The 20,695-nt window shown below is 39.8% G+C and overlaps 1 protein-coding gene across 8 annotated transcripts in view; it reads left to right on the top strand.

Annotated features, from left to right (window-relative positions):
* LOC122559079 (FERM domain-containing protein 4B-like) overlaps positions 1 to 20,695 on the top strand; it is a 367,108-nt gene that overhangs the window by 323,250 nt on the left and 23,163 nt on the right. For 6 of the 8 annotated variants that reach the window (XM_043708329.1, XM_043708330.1, XM_043708331.1 and 3 more), the window contains 6 exons: positions 6,268 to 6,344; positions 7,032 to 7,115; positions 17,007 to 17,145; positions 17,299 to 17,440; positions 19,472 to 19,605; positions 20,114 to 20,233. In XM_043708329.1, coding sequence (XP_043564264.1) covers positions 6,268 to 6,344; positions 7,032 to 7,115; positions 17,007 to 17,145; positions 17,299 to 17,440; positions 19,472 to 19,605; positions 20,114 to 20,233 — 696 coding nt within the window. The remainder of the gene's footprint in view (positions 1 to 6,267; positions 6,345 to 7,031; positions 7,116 to 17,006; positions 17,146 to 17,298; positions 17,441 to 19,471; positions 19,606 to 20,113; positions 20,234 to 20,695) is intronic. The other 2 variants (XM_043708332.1, XM_043708328.1) reach the window with 1 other exon arrangement.

The raw sequence follows: 20,695 nt of genomic DNA, 5'->3' as shown, positions 1-20,695 counted from the left end.
TTTTTATCACTGTTCAAAATTAAAAATGAGCTAATGGACAAATGCTAATTCTGTCAGGCATAGGGACACGTACTCCAATTGTAGCATTCTCATATTATCTTTCAGTGCTAAATCTCTCCGAAGGTGACAGTGAAACAAGGCTTATGGCGAAGCAGAGCAATTCAAACAGCAGTTTCTGACTTCTGCCCTAAACTGCACAGATGCAAATGTTGGAAGTTGGACACTTTACTCCTTTTAATTAACGTAGTCTCGCTCTTGTATCATCATAAAATTGGACCTATAAACTTCAGTGGGATCTGCTAATAGCACCACTGACACCAATATTGTATCTCCACTATATTCAGACTATTTTCTGAAATTTGCTGCACTTCCATGGGTTCCTTTTTATTGAGTTATAAATTGAGAACTGTCAGTGATCACACATCGTAATACAAAGCCTTTTCTCATTATGTGTCTCTTGGTGAGAGAGTGCCTATTGGACTGTTAGCCGTATAAGGTTCCAGTTCTCTGAGAAGTGATAGAATCGGGAGAGAGTGAAAGGTAGAAAAGGGGAAAATAGGAATTATTTTTCTGTTAGTCTGTACAAGAAAGACATTTAGATGGGTGAAGAAGAATTCGATTCGTGGAAGCTATTGGTCCTGTACTGTGTAGGTGACTGAGTGTTCAGCTGCACAAGAACAGGAGTTTACATGCTTCACAACAAATATTAGGACTAACAATTTAAGGGCAGACTTTGATTAACAAACAAAAGCATTTGCATTGGAAATTGCATTTCTGGCCATATGCCACTATTAGCAGGTACAACCTTCAAGGTACCTGTGACATATAAACTCTGGCAGTCCAGGCCCCCAGGTTGTTCCACCCCCACAGGCAAGTGCATGCTGCTGAGTCTTATTTGCACTTGTTCTTGTTTCGTGTTTTGTCCTGTCTGAATTTCTTTTTTAGAAAGATTGCCATGTTGGTAGATAAATTGTATTTCAGAACTCTGAATAATATTTTAAAACAAGTAATTGAATCATGCATTTAAACTTCTGTGTGGTTCTCAAGCCTTCATGAAATACAGCCCTTGAAGAAAGTCTTGAGGAATCCTTCTTTAAACTGTGATTTTCAGCACTATTACTTACATGTGAAAATCCATCGTAATTTCAATAAGTAGTTGTCTGCCAGATAAAATACTATTGCAGTACAACAGCTAGAAAGAGACAGCTTGCATTTGTGTATTACTGTTCACAACCTTGATGTCTCCCAAAATTTTGTTTGTCACAGTTAAAATGGCACTTTATGCACAGCATTGTTTCCTTAGATGACCGGTGAGTTAAATGATTTGATGATCTGTTTTAATGGGACATAACGAGATAGGATGCCAGAGGAGCATGACTGTTCCTTTTGCTAATAGTGTCAGAGAGCTCTTACAGGAAGGTGATATTTGGTCTGTTGTAACATTTCATCTCTCAGTACTGCCTAGATTGGATGCCAAAATGTCTGGAATAGTGATTGTATTTATCACCCTTTCCCTTCAGTAAGAGTGCTCGCCACAAAGTCGAGGCTGACTCCTAATACTACATTGATCATACCGCAATGTACAAACTAACCTTTTCAGTGTTTATGGATCATTCCTTCAGCATTGAGCTTTTCTGATCAATGTTAATTTGTTGTTGCTAATGCAGTGGACTGACTAAAGCAAAAATACCTGAAATTCCATTAACTATGGGCTGTGACAATGTTAGCACCTTTTAAAGGTTAACATCTTTTGCAATGGTTAGTGTTATTAAATGAGAACATATTCTCTTCTGGAATTCTTTAATTAGAAAATCTTCTATTTCATGGTTTTGGTTTCACAACGATCTTTTAAAATCCAGATTTATACTTGTTCTGCAGGTCTTTTATCTTTATCAGGGGAGCAGTAATGACTAAGATCTGTGATAATGACTGTGCTTGAGGGTGGTTATCTCAAGCTTGACTCATTGGTTTTGAGATTGAGTGCTAAGAATTTTTTCTGTATCTGTGGGTGCATGACTTAAGTCTGTGGAAACTAGCAAAAATAGAACTCTTTCTTAACTTTCGCAACGTTTTGTATGTCTCCCCAGTTATTTTGGTTAAAGAAAGTTGATGAAGCCACTAAATTATTGTCTTATGTGTGAAAAATATTGTTGATGCTGTAATTGTGTACTACTTGATTTGGTTTTAGCAATTCAGCCATCAAGTTATTGAATGTTAAAATGGCAGCATTCACTTTAAGTATTGGTATTTCAGGAATGTAAATGAAATGCACAGCACCATATTCAATTATCATAAAGGTATGATGTTTAAACCAATCTGCCTTGTAAGTTTTTAAAAAAACATTTAATGATAGGAATTGAAACTGACTAACAAAATCAAAATAAGCTTCTTTGCTAAACAAAAACTAACCATGAAAATATTGGCCACTGTTTAAATTAATAATTTTACTTACATTTAAAATTGGGACAAAATGACTTGCATTCTTTAGAAAATCTGGAAATTTCTACGTGTTTAACATGAGTCTGACTTCAGTAAACAGTGCACTCGTATAAAGCATTGCTTACTGATAGAAGGCTTGAATCTGTCAGAACAAGATGTAGAGATCCAAAGAGGAAGACCTTGTATTTATTTTTCTCAACCGCACCATGGCTCCAACTACTTTGTAGTCAGTTAGATATTTTAAAGTGTCCTACTGAAGGAAAACATGGCACTCAATATAGACGTAGCAAGGTCCTGCAAACAACAGGGAGTTAGATGACAAGATAATCAATTTGTGATAGTGGTTGAGGACACTGGGTAAGCTCCCCACTCCTCTGGTTAAGATTGAGTTTATTGATTCACTGGGGGAGAATGAGCCTCAATTGAGCTTCTCCATTTTCCAACAATACTGCACTTCCTTGGTACCTTAGTGGAAGTTTCAGGCTAGAATATATGATGAAGCCTTGAAGCCATGAATTTCTGATTCAGGCAATCACCCTGCCACTGAAGGTATTATGAAATCACATGACTTTTTTATATCTAATGAGCTATTTTGAACAGGTTTCTGACAGCCATACAGCTGCAAAAGCCTCACCCCTCCATCTGTTGACTTTACCATTCATTATAGTATACAGAATTATGAGTTCTACACCTGTTCCTGGAGGTTCAATATCACTATGCCTGAATATTGTGACTTTGCTGACGTTATTGCATTTGACTCTAGAAAAGGTTGAGTCCAATGTAGGTGAACATTTTTACTCACCTTAAGCTTGATGATCACTGGCAGGGATATAGTAGATATTGGAAAATATCCCAATTGTTGTCATGAGTGTTGTGCCACCATTCTTCTTGAGGGATAATTTGTTTAAAAAAGTAATTTTTCCAGGAATTAAGCGTTTCTGGCATGTTGTAATTTTGCTTGAAATTATAAAGCACTTGGGAGAAAAGAAGGGAGATAAACATATGTTCACAGCCATACAATACCTTAAATGCCTGGCTAAAGATTACAATTAGTTTTGGAAAGCCTTGTTACCAGGGTTTGTAAACTTTCCCACTCCACTCTAGATGTTCCACAAGCACATCTTGTAAAGTGGTTATAGCTGGTCAAAGTTTCAGGAATCTTGTCAATGTTGTCTGTTGATACGTGAGTATCATAAAATCCCCACAGTGCAGAGAGAGGCCATTTGGCCCTTTTGAGACTGCACCAACCCTCCAGAGCGTATCCCACACTATCCCCATAAACCCATATTAACCACGCACGTCCGTTGACACTATAGGGAAATTTAGCATGGTCAGTCCACCTAATCTGCACACCTTTGGACTGAGGGAGGAAACTAGAGCACTCTGAAAACCCATGCAGACATGGGGAGAATATGCAAACTCCATGCTGTAACACTATGCAGGAATCAAATCTGGTAGCTGGTGCTGTGAGGTAGCAGTCTTAACCATTGAGCCACTCTACTGTACATCATATACTTAAGTTCTAGATTTGGCTGCATGCAGTCTTTTTGGAGTTTGTCCACCTTGGCTGTGTCAATTTATACCGAGGCGAGGCTCGATAAGCTGACTTCTTTTGGTGAAGTGAACTTAGTCAGGATCAACATTGGAAATGGGCTGCATTCCAGCAAGACTCTGAGATACCATTTTTCCAGCCCAGTTAACAGGTAACCAATTGAAAGTGACAGCCCAATGCTCAACAGCTTCAGATACCACTAGCTCCAGCCGATGCAGAGTCCATGTCACCAAGAGGTGGCCAGATTATGACCAAAAAGGACCTCCAACCATGCGCATTTCATTGGGGTAGCATGGACAGGAAGGCACATCTCGGGTAGAGGTTTTTGGAACCTCACCAGTCCGTTAGTGGTTAGGGTAGGGAACCTCATATGGCGCAGCCATTTAAGAGCAACCCAGCTGATCCCGTGAAGCACAGTGATGCCCTTCCTATTGCGTGTGGAAGTGGTCATAAGTGGTTCATTTTGGCCAGTTGGGTATACACGATGCTCCATTTCTAACTGCTGGCCCATCGCCTCTCCTAAAAGCAAGATACTTTTGGATGCTGGAAATCTGAAACAGACGCAATGCTGGAGAAACTCTGCGAGGCTGGCAGCAAATCTGTATCAGGGAATCAGAATTAACATTTCGAGTGCACGCAGAAGCCATGCTGGACTTCAAATGTTAAATCTGTTTAAATACAGCCAGACCTGATGAGTTTCTCTAGTGTTGTGTGTTGTCCCACATTCCATGTTATCTCCAGTGGACTAAGGACTGAGAGCGTTCAGTCTGATGTGTGATAGCCACTTGCAGGTTGAGAATATTTTTCCATACTTGAAAACACTACCAGAGAGCTCTTTCTACAGATAGGTATTTTGGTCAAATATCCTGCAAATTGAACTCTAATGTTCAAGTGACAGAAACCTGTTGTTTGAATTTATGATTTAAAAAAACTTTCAAATGAATCTTGGTTCTAATCAGAAAGGTAAGAATATGAAAGCTATCTTGTTTGGTAAGCCATGTTCCAGCAATTCTGACTCCCATTATTAATGAAACTAGTTTCCCCTTTAACAAAGAAACAGTAGGCATATTGACATAGCTGCAAAGTTGCTGAAGAAAGTAATAATTAAACTATGTCCTACTGAACAACCTGGAGAACTGGTTTGGCCAGGTTGTCTACAGACAGCTGACTTGAAATGACACCTCCTGAAAGTGCCCCAAGTAAGAATTTTTTGAATACAAACATTCAGCAAGGGAAGGAATTCCAATGTGAGCTGAGTGTTCTGTTAATCTTTAGCTGTGTCCATTATGTTCTCTGTGCTATAACAGGCATTGTCTCTTATAGCCTCAGACTGTGCCTTTCAGAAGGGCCTGCAGAAAAGTGAGTAATCTCTGGAGAATTCATTTCCCCGTTGACTTCATGCGAAATAATTGGAAGGGGGTGGATTCTGGGAGGTAACTCATTTTATAAAAAAAAATGACACTGTTGACATGAATTGCTGGTGGGAGGAGTAAATGTACGAAAGCTTGAAACTCTGGGAAGCTGGAACCAGGCGAAGGAAACAGCACGAGGAAGGTTTCTATGGTTTTAACACAGGCAGCAAGTGGTTCCTAGGAGCCTTATGAAAAGAAAACATGCACATGAAAGTGTATATTATATTTCACCTTTTGTAACTGGTGAGTTGATTTGTGAGTGCAACTAAGCTTTTATTTATGGCTGTGGTGCCACAGACCTTTTGTGTAGTCACTGGTGTATTTTCAATGTTATTGCCAATAGTTCCTATAAGGAAATGATAGGGACCTGCTGCATCCAGAGGAGAAGAAAAAATTTAAAATGTGACCTGTAGCTTTGTTTTATATTTTATTGAAGTGCCAGGTAGGAAGTTTTGTATCTGTTCAAAAGTTCTACTCAATACTTCTAAAGTTTTACGAACTGCCTTGTTTTTTAAAAAAAAAAGCCACATTGGATTTTGTAAAACTTAGTCACTTCATAAAGCAACTGATTTCAATGAACAAAATACATTTAAATGGTAACTATATCAACAAAAGAATGAGTTGGCAAAGTGCATTAAAAGGGAAGGTGGCAGTAACTGGGAAAAGGAAGTTATGGTAAATGCTGTACCTTTTACAGTAACACAGTGTATTGAATGGAGAGCTGTAATGATCAGTTCTGTTTTGGACTGTAGTTTTCATTTTGAATGCTGCACCCTTTTTGACACTAACTATGCAGAATTCCTTTTATTCACCAGATTGGAGTAGCTTTCCACCTCATGCCTATTCAATTTCTTCTATTTGCAGATATTCCAGTGGAAACAGCTTGAAAATTTATACTTCCGAGAAAAGAAGTTTGCAGTGGAAGTTCACGATCCTCGTAGGTAAGATGTTTCCTTTGCTGTCGTAACCCCTTTTAGTAAAAAAAAAATTTAATGTAGGCTTTGTTACAAATGTGTTTATCGAAGCTGACATGCTATGTTCAAGCTGTGAATTTTTAAAAATGAGTCTTGAAGTTGACTATTACTGACTAAGGCAGTAGGTGTAAAATTTGCATGTATTTCTGTAGTTTGAGCAATAAACCTACAAAGAAGCAGATTTTTGTGCTGAATTTTGTTCAGTTTTCTAGCTAGTTTATAAACGAATTGTTGCATACTTTTCATTGCCTTTGTTTCTGCAGTCGTCTTATCTTCCTCGCTGACAAACATTGGTAATTTGGCTGCAACACATTTAAAATTTAATGTATGTGGAACTCATTGTCACAGGGGGCAGCGGAGGCCAGGTCATTGAGTGTATTTAAGACAGAGATAGGTTTCTGATTAGTAAGGACACCAAGGGTTACAGAATGGAGGAGGAGAACAGGGTTGTGAAACATATCAGCCATGATCGAATGACTGAGCAGATACTCTGGGCCAAGTGACCTAATTCTGCTCCTATATGTTGTGGTATTTTAATGTTTATCTTTAAATCCCTTTATCATTATGCTCTACACTTTTTATTTTTCCTCTCTCTGCAGTTTCCTCCAATTATACTTGTACTCCACTCATTAATTTTCTGTCCTTCTAACCCAGATCTCTTTTGTGTATTTTTCTATCGCTGCTGAGTGTCCCTACCTCTGAAACAGGATATCTGGGTTCAAATCCCACCTACTCTAGGTGTGTGTACTAACAGGTTGAATTTTTTTAAAAAATGCATAAATACATCTGTCTTTTCTATTGGCTTCCGAGCCTTCAGTAACATCTTCCTATTCTATGGTGTTCATCACTCAACTTCTCCACCTTTTGGGGAAAAAGAACTTCTCATTGAACTTTAATGCCAAGCTTTTGAAAAGTTCTTTAGATTAAGGACACTGTATAGGTCACATGGTGAATATTATTTCTGCATGAAAATTGGTATTTAACTGATCATGACCATAGCGCACTCAATCTGAAATCTCTTCCCCTTTGAGTTCATCAAAAACAGTCTATTTTGTCTGCATCAAGTTTCATTTTCCCCTCTCTCATGCCTTCATGACCCTCCAACTGCATGATCTTAGAGTTCTCATTCAGATGTTTACATTTCATTGCAGCCCTGTTCTCCTCAGTTTTGACCTCCTCCAAATTTTTGCAGTCCTCTGATCTACTCCTTGACAATCCAGCCATCCTCCACATCCATTCCCTGTGCTTTTACCTCCAGTTGTCTATGCCCCATTAACATTTAGTTCCTCAGATCCTCTCGTTACCCCTTAAAATTCATTTCCATTATCACATCCTTTAATGGCTTGGAAATAATTCTCTTTTTGCCTCAAGTATATTTGGATTTTTCATATTAAAAGCACTATATAAATGATAATTATATAAACAGTGATATTCTGCAATTGGATTAAAAACAAAATGAAACGCATATTGATCCATTGCAAATGTGTATTATGTTCTATACCTAGAGATAATTCTGGGGGGACTTGCCTATTATTCTACTGAGAAATTCTCTGCAAATTTGGAAGCAAATGTCCAATAGGATTAATTTTCACTTTTTCTTATAAAGCATATACTGCCTTTAGAAATGCTTGCTTGTTGTAGTACCAAACCATTTGTAGGAGTTATGATCATTACTTTATCTATATTTTCATAGTTTATTGCATGCAACCATCCAGGCTTTACTACTAACTTTACGTTTTACTTTTTCCCAAATGCTGCTTAAACAGCTGCAGTCTGTTTTCTACATTCCATTTCTATTGCCAGATTTATTTCTGGGGAAAGGAGCATAACAAATGCTCCCATTTACTGGCTTCTGGCCAGCTCCAGACTAACTCCTGAAGAAACTAATAAATCTTAGTAAAATGTGATTTATTCAGCTATTATGAGTGGGGATGGGGAACAACAGCAAATTAGAGGTATTTTAACTATTTATATTCTATATCTGTTTTTTGTACTCTTCTTGTCTGTTAAGTATTTTGCAAAGATTATTGGTTACTGTTAACATGGTTGATAATTGACTATTTCTGTTTTGATGGTGGCTGCCACAAGGTCAGTTGGAATGCTGAGTGAAAGGAGAGGAGTCCTACTGATAGCCTTCTGCCTAACAATTCGTCTGGTGTTATTGCCCATAACTCACGAAGGCTGTGTCCATTGTTCAATATCATTGTTCAATATCAATTGCAAGAAGGAATCTAGTAAAATGCATCATATTCTGTATATATCCTTTCTTGTATTTGTGAATATACTGAAGAGTTACTATAGGGTTTCAAGGGTTTTATTGTACGATTGCAAGATATAATTTTAATCAATACATATAATGCTGAAAAATATACACTGGAGGTATTCCTTTCTTAATGTTTTATTTTACAACAACTGTTTGGAAAGGGAGCACAGGTGGTGCATTTTCCTGAAATCGATGTCTTAAAATTTCATGGGGCTTGATCTCTTGGGCCAGCATTAGCCTCTTGCCTAACCCATAAAAGCACATTTCATGTCATTTGGAATAACATTGACAGCAGCTAGGGAGAAGCCTGTGGTCAAGGCCATGTGGTCTTTTCAGTTGAAGGAGAAAGTGTGAATAGCATAAAATGAATCAAATTGGGTCACCAAACTAAAAGTTATTGCATTTCAGTCCTCTATCCAAGTGAGAAAATTGTGAAGTTAATACCAACACTTCGCTTTGCAAATATTTCTGTGAAGACCATGATGTCCACCTGTCACTTTCTAAGTTGTCACCACTGCTTGTCCAATTATCCAAAGAAGCAAAGACTTGAATTTCTAAAGAACCTTTCTTAATCTCAATGTTCCAAGGAATGTTTCAAAAAGAACTTCACTGAGTATTGTGTAGTCACTGTTCGAATGTCGCAAGTGCAGCAACCAATTTGCATGGAGTCTTTGTATCCAACTTAAACTGGAGATTACTTCCTCTCTAAAATCTCATCCAAAAGCCCTCCATTAGTGCAGACCTTCCTTAGTACTGCAATGGATGGTCAGTCTTGATTTTTTTTTATGCACTCATGTTTGAATTGTTTGTTGCACCCAGAATCTTGTCGCTTGGAGGCAAGAATGCTACAAACTGAGCCACTAGAACCAAAAATATCACCCAATTAAATATTGGGAAGACCAAAGCCTTTCCTTCAGTTCCTGTCAAAAACTCCATTCCCTTAGTCACTGACTCCAACCATCTCCTCAGCAAATGTCTGCGCTTAACCATGTAGGTGAAAGAACTCCCCACTGATAGGATATACTGGAATGAATCATGCCAGCGCCATCTTGGAACCTCAGTCGTGCACCTGGTCTTTATTTTTCGAATTACTTTTCCCTAAGAATTCATGCTGAAGAATCTGTACCTAGCACCTTTATACCTAAAATGGCAATATGAGTGGAGAGTTTTAAACTTGTCACTGTGCTCATTTGCGTACGTGACAATAAAGCTAATTCTAACTAGACTGTTCGCAACCTTTGTCGAGTTTCTGTCTAATATGAACTTTGAACCCAGAGATCAAAATAACTTCTGAGCACTCTTGAAATTTCTTAAGGGTGAGTTTTCAATTCTGTCGGCTAAATCTAATCTAATCTAATCTAACATTTTCTTTCATTCACATTGGGATGAACTTTCCCACATGAGGGATAAATGTCATTTTTGTCAAGTTTTTTTGAGAAGAATTTCTCACTACAAGGCTTGAACAGGTTTCTTGCAGGATTATACCAAACTTGCCTCATGAACTGTTAGCTATGCCCTACTTGTCAGTGGCTAGCCTGATTTTTTTTTTCCTGTTGGCGTAGGCGAGAGTACTTTCCCTGATGGGATATACCAGAATCTCTCCTGGCAGCACCATCTCTGAACCAGGGTCATACATCTGTTCAAGCATTGGCAGTCCAGAGCTGCCCTCCATAAAGTCATAGAGATGTACAGCAAGGAAAAAACCCTCTGGTGCAACAGATCCATGCTAAAGAGATATCCTAACCTAATCAAGTCCAAATTTCCAGCGCTTGGCCCATACACATATCAGCCTTTGCATGAAAAAGTTGTCCCTTTTTTTAAATCTTTCCACTCTCACCCTTTAACCTATGCCATCTGGTTTCCGACCCCCCCCCCCCCCCCCCCCCCCCCCCCCCCGAAAAACCCCGGTCTTTCCATGCCCTCGTGATTTTATAAAGCTCCATAAGGTCGCCCCTCAGCTTCTGATGCTCCAGGGACGACAACCCCAGCCTATACAGCCCCTCCTTGTCACTCAAGTCCTCTAATCCTGGCAAAATCTTTGCTTTGAACATATGGCATAGCACACATAAACCAATGCCTCTAGCAATAAAAGTGGCACAGCTGAGATTTCCTTTCACATCGAACCTTACATTCCTACTCCAATTGCTGTTTAAGCACAAGGCCACACATTCACCTGTTGTTAGCTACATCCCATCTTCCATTCAGTCACTGCTGCTGTTTCTGCGGTGCGCATAGTCATTCCAGCTTCTTAACATTATTTAATGTGGAACCATCACATAACAGAAAGCCTTTTAGTCATCTTAAACTTTTACATTTATATTTATAAAGACTAAAGCAAACAAAAGTTGTATTTGTCTTTCAACTCTTACTGCGTGCATGTTAGGAACCAGGAGTTTTTACAGCCCATGAATGATCACTGCACTCAACTGTCATCGACTGCAGCAGTGTCAATTAAATCCTGTCTGACATGGAGCATAACAGTGTCTGACACTACATCATGTACAACATGAAGTTCCTCTGCTCACAAGACTGCTCTCACTCTAGTTTGTCAGCATACATTACATCCCCTTGCTGCCTGCTGCACTTATGCAGAGCACAGTAAGGTAGAAATGTGTGGTGCACTCAGTCAGTCTGGGGAGTATCACAAGGCCTGTGCAGACTGGTCCAAGCAGTGGCATCTCCTCTTCAAGCCTATGTCTGCTGAATCATGACCCTGGTTGAAGAATGGACTGCATTGTATCTCCACTCTGCTTCAATCAGGGAACTGTGTTACAGAGTCATCAGCCATGGTTGCAATAGGCAGCCTTTGTCTCCCAGTAATCCTCTTTGTAAGCCCCTGCCAACACAGCAGGAATGTGCAAATTCTCAAAGATGTAGGCATCAAGGCAGCTCCCAGGATACCATGGGCAACTTTCAAAGAAGTAATACCAGCGATTGTTGGTGACTTGCACTTTTCTATTGATAACCTCTGCTACATTATGAAATGGTTTTCTCAGCACTGTGTACAAACTATGGTGCATTGCACCTGTGGGAAACCAGCAATATTACTAAAGTCTATTTCCCAGCCTTAACTTATTTGTGGGTGGACAATTAGAGACTCTACACAGGTCCCCAGGGGAGTCCTTCGAAGCAGCAGTAATGTAAAGGTTCAATGCAGTTAGCAGAGGTTGTAGCTCCAGCTCCAGCAGTTCAAAGTTCAATGACAATGTCCCAGGCCATCCTCAGTCTGCATCCATTGCGCCTTACTCATCCAGAGGAAACATCATCTAGCATGAAAGATTGTGCACATCCTGGGAATCATGAGGGAAACTTTGCTGCAACCTCTTCATGTGGAGGTTGTTCAGGTTTGTTGGAGGTTGCTACTGGCCCTGGGTTGCTGGTGCATCTGCTCCTCCCATATTTCTCTGCCCCTTCATAGAGCTTAGAGTCATAAAGGTGTACAGCAGGGAAACCGGCCCTTCAATCCAACTCATCCATGCCGACAAGATACCCTAACCTAATCAGAATCCCTACAATATGTAGAAAGAGGCCATTTGGCCCAACAAATCCACATCAACCCTCTGAAGAGTAACCCACCCAGATCCATTCCCCTACCCGATATTTACCCTGGCTAATGCACCGAATACTATAGGCAATTTAGCATGGCCGATTTACCTGACCACATTATTTTTGGATTGTGGGAGGAAACCGGAGCAAACTCCACACACAGTGGCCTAGGGCGGGAATTGAACCTGGATCCCTGGTGCTGTGAGGTAGCCATGCTAACCACTGAGCCACTCTGCCACCCTAGTACCATTTGCTCATATCCCTGTAAACCCTTCCTATTATACCCATCCAGATACCTTTTTTAAATGTTGCAATTGCACCAGCCATAACCACTTCCTCTAGCAGCCATTCTATACACGCACCACCCTCTGTGTGAAAACATTGCCCCTTGGTCCCTTTTTAAATCTTTCCCCTGTCACCCTAAACCTATGCCCTCTTGCACTCCTCCACCCCAGAGAAAAGACCACGTCTATTTACCCTATCCATGTCCATAAATTTCTGTAATGTCACCCCTCCGCCTCCGGTCCAGGGAAAATAGCCCTAGCCTATTCAGCTTCTCTCTGGAGCTCCAACCCTCCAACCCTGGTAACATCCTCATAAATCTTTTCTGAATCCTTTCAAGTTTCACAACATCCTTCCAATTGGAGGAAGACCAGAATTGCACACAATGTTCCAAAAGTGGCCTAGCCAGTGTCCTGTACAGCCACAACCTGACTTCCCAACTCCTATACTCAATGCTCTTACCAATGATGGAAAGCATACCAAATGCGCCTTTACTATCCTGTCTACCTGCGACTCCACTTTCAAGGAGCTATGAACCTGCACACCAAGGTCTCTTTGTTCAGCAACACTCGCTAGGACCTTAGACACTTAAATGGTAAGTCCTGCCCTGATTTGCCTTTCCAAAATACAGCACCTCACATTTATCTAAATTAAACTCCATCTGTCACTGTTCAGCCCATTGGCCCGTCTCACCAAGATCCCATTGTACTCTTTGCTATCCACTACACCTCCAATTTTGTGTCATCTGCAAACTTACTAACCAAACCTCCTATGTTCGCATCCAGATCATTTCAGCAGCTATAACCCTTGCTGTGGCTGGACGCATTGGTCATTTATCAAATGAACCTTTGTAGGGAACAGAATAAATAGAACTGATCTGTGGTAATGAGCAGTGAGCAAATGTATCACTTACAAATGACAGCTTAACGTAGTGTGTCATAAAGTGGGGCAAGGAGGGCCATGGTATTACTCCTCTTTGATCTTTAGCATTGGTCCTCATTCTGATGACTGCATCATCAGTTATGTGGCAAAGAGATTGTAGGTGCTGCATGAGTACTGAACCCTTCTCCTCTCAGTCCATGTCGCCCACAAAAGGCATTACTACAGATAAGAGTCCTGTGTTACATTACTGTTCAGTTGCAAGGGAATCCATTCCGTGTCATAGAATCCCCACCATGTGGGAACAGGCCATTTGGCCCAACAAGTCCACACCGACCCTCCGAAGAATAACCTACTCAGACTCATTCCCCAACCCTATATTTTCCCTGACTAATGCACCTAACCTACACATCCCTCAACAATCTGGGCAATTTAGCATGGCCAATTCACCTAGTCGGCACATCTTTGGATTGTGGGAGGGAACTGGAGCACCTGGAGGAAACCCACACAGACACGGAGCGTATGCAAACTCCACACAGATAGTCACCCTAGGGTGGATTGAACCCGGGTCCCTGGCATTGTGAGGCAGCAGTGCTAACCACTGAGCCACTGTGCTGTCTCACCTGCAATCTTCTGACCTTGTGTAGCCTGTGAGGCCTTGCATTAGCTACATGCTTAGTGGCCCGCAGCTGCTGCTTTTAAGGTTGCCTGTGATTGCTTCAGACATGTCAGTTGTCAATCTGCAAGAACCAGTGACATGGTCAAGATTGCTTGTAACTAGTATTTGACCCCCATACACTTGCACAGTGAAGATACTTGACATGCACTATGATATGGTCGCAGATGGTTTTAACCTGCACTTTGCAAGTGCCCCCTAAAAGGCCTCCCAGTGCTCTGAAATGGAGCCTGCAGTTTTGGACAGCAGACATCGACTCCTGTCACACTCATTTTTCATAGCAATCCAGGTCGTGCTGCGCACAGAGTACCAGGCTCAGTCTGGTCTCTAAACTGCAGTCTTGAAGTGGCAAACCATATTTCAAGTGAATCAGGGATGTGCCACAATGATGAGGAGAGGCTTATACATGTTAAATGCCAGCATTCATGAATATGAATACTTGCAGCTACTGCTCATGGAGTGTGTCATGAGACACGGTGCCTGCTGTTCAAGGTGGAGGTCCAAAGGAGCAAGCAGTGAGCTGGAGTCACCATATTCAGGTCAGGAATTCTCAGCATCCAGTTCCTACCTGTTGTATGGTAGAATGGGAGAGCAAGTTTTAAATAAACTGAGATTCAGTAATGAAGATGGTAATGAGTGATAATTGGCAGTCATCAGCCCACCGTTGCTCGCTAGTGAGAATTTCATCTCGAGGTCCAGGATTTGGCTGGAAAACGCTACTTTGTTAGTCTTGACATCAAGAAAGGCTTCTCTCAATGCTACTTGATGTAGGCTACTCTCAATTCTCCCAAACCTCTCTTCATAGCCTACATCATTCATGGCCTCGGAGGATTCTATCCAACATCCTCTGTGTTTGATGTCTGGGTACTTGGACTTTCAGAAGTAGAATTAGAACCATTCCTCAATGTCCTCTATAATAACCAGCCTTCCATTTAAACTGAAAGTCACAGCACACAAGGCAGGTTTAAATGCCTGAGAGGTCACAATATTTAAATTAGCACAAACCAACCAGCTATAGGTTGGCAGTAAAGTTGTTCTTTTTATAAACTTTCATTAAAAAACACTCATTAACTCGGGATGAATTCATTGCGAGTGGTTTCAAGTTTTCCTGTCTCCCATTTAGCTAAATATTCTCGTGTTGACAGGCTAGCTTGACAAGCTATCTACCTCTCCGTTTCACAGCCACTTAATTCCCCACCCCTGTCCCCTTTTTGCAGTCACTTTTCTCTATCATCTTCCCTGGCATCACCTGCAGACCTAGTGCCTCAACTGACTTCTTGCTTTTTTTCCCACTGAAGGCTGTTGTCCCTCCTTCACTTATGGGTGAGTCCACAGGCAACACTCGTGGGGGCACAGCAGCTTAATTGAAAACTCCCCAGTCCACATACCGTGGTGATTGGTTTTTTTTTCCCTGATTGGGGGTACCATTGATTTATTTCTACTGGGCAATTTGGCCTTTTTGTTTTTGACCATATATTTGCTGTTTGCCCCTCCATCCATTTTGAGCACTGCTGTGATCATACGTTTTTGAGATAGTCCAAATCTACCTATTTCCATATCTTGAATATCACCCCGACTCCTCTCATCTGCTGAAACCATTATTAATGCCTTTAGTTAGCTTTACCTACTGTTCTGAAACATTCCTAGTCAACCTCCCATTTTCACCTTTCATAAAGTTGTTATCTAGAACCTACTGTCCATCTCAAGTCCTGTTCACCCGTCAACCTTGTACTTGTTAATCTGCATTGACTCCCAGTTGAGCAGCGTCTCCATTTTAAAGTTCTCATCCTTGTTTTGAGATCCCCATCTATGGTTATGCCTGCCTGTCTCTCAAATCTCCTAGCCCTATCACCATCTGAGGTATCACCACAACTCTCATTCTGACATCTTGAGTAGCTCCAATTTTATTTCCTCCATCATTGGGACTGAGCCATCAGCTGCTTCCCCTAACCTCTGAAATTCTCTCCCCCGACGTCTCTGCCTCATTACCTCTTTCCTCTTTTAAGATTTTCTTGATTTGATTAGACTTATTATTGCCACATGTACTGAGATACAGTGGAAAGTTGTTTGTTTGCTAACCAGTCACATCATACATTACACAACTATGAGGGTAATGGAATAGAATGCAGAAAATAATGTAGGAGCAAATTACTGCAGATGCTGGAATCTGAGCTGAAAATAAAAAATCCTGAAAATTGCAGCTGGTCAGGAGAGAAAGCAAACTAACATTGAGTCTGGATTGCTCTTCATCAGTCAATGGATGGAATGCTAGTTTGTGTGATAGACCTGGGCTGCTTTCACAACTCTAATTTCTTAAGGTCTTGGGCAGAATAGTTGCTGTACTAAGTTGTGATGTACATGGAGAGGATATTTTCTATAGAACATCTATAAAAATTAGCAAGAACCATTGAGTACATGGTGAATTTCCTTAGCCTTATGAGGAAATAGATGCATTGTTATGCTTTCTTAACAATAGTATCGACCTGGCTAGACCAAGACGTAACATTGGTGATCTTTACTCCGAGGAACTTGAAGTTTTTGACCATCTCCACCTCAGTCTTGATAGAGATAGGGACGTGTCCTCCACTCTGCTTCCTGAAGTCAATGACCAGCTCCTTTTGTTTTGATGACTTTGAGAGATTCACCTAAAAATACATTTACATCCAAGCATCTGTATTAATGGACCTCTTTGATATAAGTAATTGAAAAATTTATAATTAAACAGATGCAGTATTTTTTGTCTGCTCTCATGCCACCTCATGTGGTTCAATGTCAATTTTGTTTTCAAATCAAGGCCTTGTGAAGCACCTTTGAGACATTTTGCAACATTTAAAAGTGCCATAAAAGTAGACAATGTAGTTGTAATTATTCTTGTTCTGTTTTTGGATTTTTTCTAAAACTAAATGTAAACCTCAAGTGAACTGCTTTACTCTTGGGTTTGTGGAATCTCTTGGAAACATTGCATGCCTTTTTCTTTATTCAGAGTACCATTGTCAAGAAGAACCTTTGGGCAGACTGGACTGGTGGTAAATACATGGTACGCAAGTACCTCCCTGATAAAATCTATCTGGGTGATGGCAATAAGTCAGCATCAGTTTTACCTGGACAGGAAGCAAAGCAAAGTAAGTTGTTGATCAAAAAAATTGATTAAAATCTGAGACTGAACATATGAGCATATTGAGAACATATAATTCATTTATTCTCCTATTCAAGTAAGATGCTGTTGTAACTTTGGAGCAGGTAGCTTCAATAAATTTTTGTTTTTGTTCTTGCAGGCAAAGATCCCATCGGCAAGAAGTCTCAGTGATATTGCAGTGGACTTGACTGATACTGGAATGCCTAAGGCTTCTAAACTGGCAAATGTGGATGGCAAGAATCCAATTATAACAGCTAGCAATGGCAGTTTAATTTCCTCTGGTACGTTCTTTGCTACATGTGCTTCCTACTTATTGTGTGAATCCATTATGGAAGAGTGCTAGTTACTGACTTCTCTTCATTCTTGACCTACACTTAATTTATCAATATTTAGCAGTTTAGTGTTTGGGTAAAATCAAATGAGAGCGGGGGTCACTTTTTTGTTCAGCTACAGAATGATCCCAACAGCATGGGTTCGTTTTTGGCACTGGCTGAGGTTAACATGAAGGTCTCTCCTCATCCTGTCTTCTCTCCTGATGCATGATTACCCTGAGGTTAAACCACCACCAGTTATCTCTTTCTGATGATAGAGCAGCGCTATGGTCTGATAAGGCTATGGCGACTTTACCTTTTTATTTGGCTATGTAACTGAGGGAGTACCAATAGATCCTCTTGGTGTTTAGTTTAGCTTTAACATGGATCTTTCACAAAGGAAAGAAATAGAAATTGAAAATTAATGGATGAATTATTAATGCATAGTTATTTGTTGTTTAGGTATTTTTAAGGCTACAGTTACTTCCAACCAAACTGAACTCTATTGCAAACGAGTTAATTCTCCAAATCTGGAATAAGTGGTAATGCAAAATGTTATATTGAAGGGAAAACCCAGTTAGATTATCTTGGATTTATGAACCAGAAAAGTTATTTCATTTTTGCCACATCTTGTAGTAATTGACCGTTGTCTTCGGCAGCTTTCTCATTTGGTTTGGTCCAGTTCAGACTTTGCACACAAATAGTAACATTGAAACAATTTAGACTGTAAGTGTGTAATTTAGAAAGTGTATTTCTTCAACTGAATTATATTTGTTTGCTTCACTAGCAGAGTGCCAAATATTTTGTCAGATATCTACCTATTCATCCTCTTGCTTATCTAAAGATTGCAAGAATACAGATTAATAGTGTTTGATGTGTAGATCCAAGCATAAATTTTATTGGCTAAAGGAATTAAGTATACTGCTACCTGTTTCGAGGATTCATTGCTCAGTGCATAACCGATCAACCAGGTCTATCCCATCAGGACCATGATGATGATCATACATCAAAAATTTGTTTTGTCAAAACACATTTTGCAACTCTTACCTGACAAATAAATCTCTTGTGGCATTGGAAAGACCAGTCAACAACATGACACATCTTTAGAAGAATTAAATTTTACTTTGAATATTCAATTTAAACATGATACAATTTTCACATACTGTGTAAACTGCCAAATAAATATCTGTGGTTTTATGTTTGCAGTCTTACATAATTCTTGTATGGAATTGAATAAAATTCAGCGTGCTTTAGAAGGGTTCAGCCAACCTGACCAGTGACCAATAGCTGTGTTGAGGCCAAGTAAAATATAGCATTATTTGAGTGCTGTACCTCTTCCAGATGCTCAGCCATCTGTGAAAATCAATATGTGGAGAAAACTTCAAACAATGCACTATATTAATGGACCTTTTTTGATATATGTAACTGAAAAATTATATTTAAACAGATGCAGTATTTTCATTTTTGTCTGCACAATTGAATTCAGTATTAATGTAGAATAAAGGCAAATTATGTCTACATTAATGCATCTATGATCTAAAATTCAGCATACATGAAATAGAATTTTGTAATAACATTTTCCAATTGTATTCTGGAGAATACTCCAAAATGAAAGATCTCTTTCCATTCTGGATGGTTTGATTATACCAGAGAAGTGGTTTCCCTTGATTTTAATAACAAATGAAAGCAGTAGAATTGTTTGCAGGTTTTTATCCTGCAAGCTAATTTCTACAACTGGTGTATGTGCCAAAAGCTTTATGAAAGACTGCCAAACAGAACAAGGACATGGTATGCATACAAGCTGGTGGAACGAATGTCTGTCTTGTCGGATGCTGTCTTCTAGTTCTGTTGACCACACAGACTATTACAGATCCTGTAGAGAATACATCTGTTGTTAAAAGTTGTTTTGTATTTTGACCTCCATAAAGTCACCGTTGCTGCATATAGTAATTTTCATGTTTTCTTTGATGTCAGCAATAATTATAGTGTGCATCCAATTAGGTTCTCAAGACTCTGAAGTCAGTGATGAGCAAAAGAAAGAAAAGCTGATTGAATTGAAGCAGCGTCGGAATGCTCTGCAAGATATTCTTAATCAAAGAATGGAAGAATTAAAGAAAATTTGTTTACGAGAAGCAGTAAGTAAACCTTGAAGTCGCAGGTTTAATAGTTTCCTTACTGCAGTACCTTTAAATAGTCCTTTTTAAAAACAAATGTTCATTAGATTCTTGTCTTTCTTACGACTGTGTTGCATTGTTGGTCGTCACAGTGGGAATGACTCTGTTGAGTTAGAAAATTAAGGCTGGAGCGCACAACATCCACAATGACAATCCAACAGTACTTATAAAAAAAAAAGTCCTGAACTATTAAATGCTCTTTCATAAGGGGTGTGAAACGAAGTTCCCATTGGTCCCACCGTTGTGAAAGAACCCATGCTATTCTTTTGAAGATGACCAGGGATTATTTTCAAAAGTGCAAGGGCAATATTTGTCACTTAGCCAATATTGATCATTCCACTAATATCTGCTAGTGGATGATCTGTTTATTATCACAGTTTGTTAGATTTTATTGTGCACAAATTGGCTGGCTGTCTTCTCCAGTACTTCAGTACTTGCACTCCTTTTACGCTGTGCATTCCCATTATAGGAGTTAACCGGAAAATTACCAAAAGAGTATCCACAGACATTGGGAGAAGAGCTTCCACATGTTAGACGCCGAGTGGGCACAACTTTCAAATTGGATGACACCCTGCTTCAAAATGAAGAGGTTAAGTATTGTGTCCAAGTTTTGCATTGGAAATTTGCAGTTTTAATTGCTATCCAATTTTAATGATATGGAGCTGTTTTCTTTAACACCTCTTCCCTCCGTTGGTTCTGTTCTATTTGTTCTTAGAGTATAGATGCAAAGTGTGTGACCTCCAGTATGTAACTCAAATGATTACCTTTACATTCTGTATTCAGTTTTGGCAAATCCGAATCGAGCCCAAAATTGCCCACCACGACGATGCACATCCCAGCAGCAGTCAGTAGGAGAAGAAATCATCAGGAATTGGGAGCTTTTCTCTCTTTGCAAGCAAGGAAAGAGAATATGATATGAGTTAGAAGCAGAGTTAGGCAATTTGACCTCTCAAGTCTGCTTTGCCACTCAGTCATATTGTAGCTGTTGTGCTTATGTTTTAAATTCCACCTTCCTGTCTCTTCTGTGAGAACTTTGACGTACTTGCCTGCC

This window comes from Chiloscyllium plagiosum, chromosome 18, assembly GCF_004010195.1.
Source record: "Chiloscyllium plagiosum isolate BGI_BamShark_2017 chromosome 18, ASM401019v2, whole genome shotgun sequence".
In the NCBI taxonomy this organism is placed as follows: domain Eukaryota; kingdom Metazoa; phylum Chordata; class Chondrichthyes; order Orectolobiformes; family Hemiscylliidae; genus Chiloscyllium; species Chiloscyllium plagiosum.
This window is presented reverse-complemented; position numbering and strand designations above follow the sequence as displayed.